General features: G+C 30.4%; 1 protein-coding gene across 1 annotated transcript in view; it reads left to right on the forward strand.

The window, feature by feature from the left end:
• Positions 1–5,669, forward strand: part of LOC117176510 — a 37,750-nt gene that overhangs the window by 13,405 nt on the left and 18,676 nt on the right. Inside the window, exons 6-9 of the mRNA XM_033366765.1 lie at positions 312–492; positions 3,469–3,577; positions 3,641–3,821; positions 3,924–4,041. Of these exons, the coding sequence (XP_033222656.1) occupies positions 312–492; positions 3,469–3,577; positions 3,641–3,821; positions 3,924–4,041 (589 nt within the window). The remainder of the gene's footprint in view (positions 1–311; positions 493–3,468; positions 3,578–3,640; positions 3,822–3,923; positions 4,042–5,669) is intronic.

Below are 5,669 nucleotides of genomic sequence, written 5' to 3' on the forward strand. Positions count from 1 at the left end.
CGAGAAATGACGTACAAGCGGACCAAATTATGTCTACTTTGCGCAGCTATGGAAGCTAAAGAAACTTGACTTGCACGCTCTATGAACGACATAAAAAATTTAGTGCCTGCTTCGATATTGAACACTTTTGTCCGGGAACTCCTTCTCTGCCAGAATCTCTGCCCAAATACGTAAAGATGCGCGTCTGTAGGTTATTCTCTCGGTGAAAAGAGTATAGATATATATTCCAATTGCAAACGAGTCAGGCGGCCCTTATTAATAGAACCTTTCGATATACATAATATATTCCTAAATATCATATTTAATTTTAGATTCAATACAAATGACAAACAAATATTACATCTTCAGAGGATTCTGAATAAACTTCTAGAAGAAATCGACATGATTGGATGTCTATTTGGCCATTTTCCACTTCTTAGGTTCATTGCTCCTGAAGCTTCTGGTTACAAAGCTTTTCTAGAAACTCATCAAGAATTGTGGGAATTTTTAAAGGTATATTTAGAAAAAATAACTTTATAAATTTCTTTCAATTTAGTAATGATTTGATCAAGTTTTCATTTTTCTAAACCATAATTATCTAGTTTTAAAAAGAGTTTTACAATTTCTAGTCAGTATTAGTTCAGGGTGACCGTTTTGATTAAGAAAGAAAAATCCCGGTCATGTTGCGGTTCATAAAATCTTTTTACCGCCCTTGAAATTTAAAAATACAAATTCTTAAAGCTGAAAACTTTTTCATGTGAAGTAATCAAAACTTAACTACAAATTAAAATGCTTCCTTTAACCATAATAAGCAATTTTAAAAGAAAAAAATACCATTTTCTAATCTGCCAATTCAGAAAAAAAGTAAATAAGCAAAGTTGCATCTCTTTAAACTTCATATAAACGATAAAAACATATGGTCTCTTTCGAGGGCTCTTCCAATTCAGACAAAATTGAATAAGAAAATTTGCTTCCTTCTAACCCAGCACGAACGCTAAAAACCAACTATTATCTTTCTTCCAATTTGTAAAATATTGAAAACTAAAATTTCCTCCTGTCCAACTACATAAAAATCTTACTATAAAACGTCCTGCAAATTCAACAATAATTAAAAATTCAAATTTCCTCATTTGAATCTCAATACAAAAGTTTAAAAGATTGAAATAAATTAAATACCCAGATTTCTTCCTCTTCATTTAAAATTAGAATTATGAAATTAAAACTTTTTTTCCCTACATAAATCCTTTAAGTTGAATTTTTTTATTTTAGATCGTTTCAAATTAATATATAATTGTTTAATTTTTAGATTGTAAGGTTCCAATATTAAATTTAGCACTCTGAAATATTAGGGATTCAAGACATTCTATTTTTAAAAATTCAGTTTCAAATTGCCTAGTTTTAAATATTTAATTTATAATCACTGCTGATTGAAAAATTTGTTTTAATTGCGAAATTTCAAACAAATTGTGTTAAGAGTGGAATATTTTACACTGAAAACTTTTTTTAATAGGATTTAAAATTTAATAAATGCATTTAATTATGAATTTATTAATTTTAAATTATTGTAATCTTCAAAATAGTAAGTTAGGAACAACAGGAGTGTATCGATTGTTTAAAATCTATCGACTTCAGAGAGAAAAATTTTGTTATAAAAGTTTTTAAAACTGTTATATTAAGTCTCTTTTGGCTTTTCATCTCACCATAAAATTACATTGTTGAGGATTTTCTGAGTAAATTGACTTTGAAAACTTTTAGATAGACCGCCGGCATTCTGTCAATTAAAAAATTTCCTTTAATTATATCTAATGGTTTTCCGAAGAGGGAGAGAAATTCTATTAGAATAATAAAAAGATAAACACATAGCTATATGAAACTGAAAGAGCTCACACTTTTGACGATACTTTTACCTATTTTATTCCTTGAATTAGAATGTGAAATGATTCTGTGACTTGAGCATGAACCGACAGCCCAATTTAAAATTTATTATTACACCATTAAGCCATTTCCCTTTCGGGGTAGGCGTGACTCACTAGGTGGGGAAAGGATTAATGTGGGGAAGGAATAAATAATTTTCAGATTGATCCAGAATTCTCGGGTTATTTATGTAAATAACACATTCGTTCCGCAGTTGTGGTGTCCTATAGCTTCATCATCGAGTTGTCTCCTAAAATAGTCTCTGAAAGCCTCTAGTATTCCGCCTGCATCATATACCATTTCGCCCCTATTATTTCTCATGTTGACAAAATCTGTACTTTTGTTTCCTTTCATTTATTTATAAAGCAGTTTCTTGCTTCCTTCAAAGTCGTTTTATATCTTCTTTTCTTATGCTGCTCTAATTGTATATTTACGTTACTTAACTAATCGTTTGAGTATCCTGTTTTCGTGTCTATAATCATTTCTACGTCTATTTCTTTCCTCATTGCTAAGACCTGCTATGTTTAAAGTTCTCCTGTACGCTTCTCTTTTTGATTTTTGGGCAGTCTGAATTTCATCATTCTACCACGCATCACCAGACATTCTTCCTTACAACTGCGGTACCACACACTTCGAACCCACATCTAACAATGATATCCCGTAACTTTGTCCAGGCGCCCTCTATATCTTTGTTTTTTATACGGTCCTTCCATGTTGCCCAATCTATGCTTTCGATTATCTTATTTTGGAAATCTATTCGCAGATCCAGTTTCTGCAGGTTCTAAATTTTGATTCGCGTTTGTTTTGTTTTCTTGGTTCTCTTTTTTCTCCATCCCCGACCTGAGTTAATTTTTGAGATCAGAAGGTAATGATCCGTATTGCATTCAACCCTTGTATCCTTCACTAACTCTCTTAGTCTTTCATCCGCAAAAACAAAGTCAATTATACTGCGGCTATTTCCTTTAGACCAGGTGTACATTTGGATCATTTTATGCCTAAAACAAGTATTTGTAATAAACAGACCCCTTTCTACGCATAGATCAACTAATTGATCTCCGTTATAGTTTGTTCTTGGATCCCCGAAATTACCTAGTACTCTTTCTGTATCCTGATTTTGGATGCCCACCCATCCGTTCATGTCTCCTAGAAGAATTATTCTTTTCTCATATTCGCAAATATTTATTGTGTCATTTAACGTAATTCGGTTATTAATTATTTTATATTTCTAGTTGATCAACTTAAAACCTTTTTTGCAACGAAATTTCAAATTTATACGCTTTAAACTTTAAATTCTTTGGGTTCTTAAAAGTGCATTGAAAAATTATTTGAATTTAAAATTTACGCTTCAAATGATGATAAAAAGGAAAATTGGCAAATAAAAAATTTTAGGATTGAGCATTTTAAGCTGATTTATTTAATAATTGAAAAAGTTAACAACTGAACTCAATGTTGCATTATATCATGTGATCTGATAGTTGTGATGTGAAATAAGATCATACAAATATTGAAATGCATAATGAGACACTAAAGTGTGATAAACAAGAAATGTCCTGACCAAAATTAATTTGATTCCAGGTTGAATGGCAAAGTCACAAGGAGACCTTCGATGCTCTATCACCACGAGGCTTATTGGACGTCTATTTACAAGTTCTACAATCTGAAAGCCCCAATGAAACTTTTTCAGGTAAATAAAAGCTTTAAAAAAATTGACAAAACATTTATACAAATAGAAATTTTAAATTTGCAGAATCTCAACTGTTGGCGATATGTATTGATTTATTCATGGCCGGATCAGAAACCACATCAAAAACTTTAGGTTTTTGTTTCTTATATCTGCTACTATATCCAGATGTACAAAAAAAAGCTCAGAATGAAATCGATTTAGTCACCTGTCGTCAAAGGTTGCCATCTCTAAACGATAAAGCAAGGTATTTAAATATAAATTTTATCCTCGATTTTGACGAATGTTTAAAATTAATCCAAAATTTAAAGTCATAAAGATTTTGATTCTGGAATTATTTTTTTTCTAGATTGACATACGTAACTGCAATAGTGTATGAAGCATTACGAATATTTATGGGAAAGACGTTAAACGTCCCTCACAGGGCTTCAGAAGACACCTACATCTTGGATCATCGAATTCCAAAGGTAAAAATAAATAAACCCATTTGGAAAATTAAATCAAAGGCACTAAGGAACGTTTGTATACTGCTATATTTTTGGAATTATCAAAAAAATACCACAAATTCTTTAAACAAAATAATTGTATTTCTAAACATTTCGAAGCACACATACATTATTTAGTACCTTTTGTTTAATTTCTGAAATGGAAAACTTAATCAAATGGCCAATTACAATGAATTTATTGTGCTGGAATTTTGAAAAATTGTACAAAATACATAAGGGGCCATCCATAAATGACGTTCGCAGTTGTGGGCCGGGGGGAGGGAGGTTACCAAAATCGGACAAAAGTGGACAAGAAGGGGGGGCCAATCCATTTTCGGACGTCCACTTTGTTATATTCATTAATTTCCATGTAATGAGATACATACATTAAAATTCCTTTATCTGATAATATATAGGCGATTTCGAATTCTCCCACGATGATTTAGACGATTGCAAGGCCATCCAGCAATTCATGGGAAGTCCATCTGGTATTACCAGATGGTGATAATGAAAAAAAGTAAAAATATGAAAAAGAGGGGGGGGGGTCTGGAAATCGGACAAAAGTGGACAAGCAGGAAGGAAGAGTCTCAAATTTTATAAATATTGTGGACGTATTTTATGGACGGTCCCTAAGTGCACGTCTATCTGGCTTAATCGAATTTTTATTTTGTTTGAATAGTGCAATTTTATTAATTTTCAACTCTTGAAATATAACTGATAACAGAATGTTAGTCCTTTAATTCCCTGGCTAAAATTGAATTCATAAAATTGCATTATTCAAACAAAATAAAAAATTAGTAGGCCTGCGAGACGTGCCCTTATATATTTTAAACCATTTTCTAAAATTGCAATACAATATACTAATTTTCTGATTTTAAAGTCGCCAAGTATAATTTGTAATTGGTCACATGCCAGACTGTCACACGTCCTGAAATTTTTACTTTAGCATTTGGAAAAAAGAAACAATCTTCTTATAAGAAATATTATATTTTTCAATAGCATGAAATGATTCTTGAATTATTTTTGGTATTTAAGAATTTATTTAAAAAATAGGATATACTTGGGCCGTTGGAAATCCATTCACTGTGATATAAAGAAGTCTGCAACTAAAATTAAAATTCGTTCAAGTTTAAGAGCCTAAAATATTTAAATTTCACAAATATTTCATTTGTATATATATATATTTTATATTTATTACTTAACCGCTCCAATTTTATATGTTATAACATTTTTCAGCTACACGTTTTTTAAGAGTCTTTTTCTGAGTATAACGATAAATTGATTTCTATTTTGTACTTTATTTACTTATAAATCATTTATTCAAGTGCTTCAGCATGAGCTATATGGTTTGCTTTTTATTATAGCTCAAACAAAAATTTATTTTTAATTAGAAAAGTTAATTCATGATATTTTTAACTTAAATTTAAAAGAGTAAAATTAATTATAATATAAAATTATGTAAGATGAAAATACTAAACTAGATTTTCACGCGGGAGGATATTCTATAATTTAGAATACGAGGGTAGTTCAATAAGTCCTTAGAATGAAGTATAAAAACAATTTTTTTTGGGTAAATTTTTTTTTATTTTTCAACATAATCTCCTTGGAGC

This window comes from Belonocnema kinseyi, chromosome 7, assembly GCF_010883055.1.
Source record: "Belonocnema kinseyi isolate 2016_QV_RU_SX_M_011 chromosome 7, B_treatae_v1, whole genome shotgun sequence".
NCBI lineage: Eukaryota > Metazoa > Arthropoda > Insecta > Hymenoptera > Cynipidae > Belonocnema > Belonocnema kinseyi.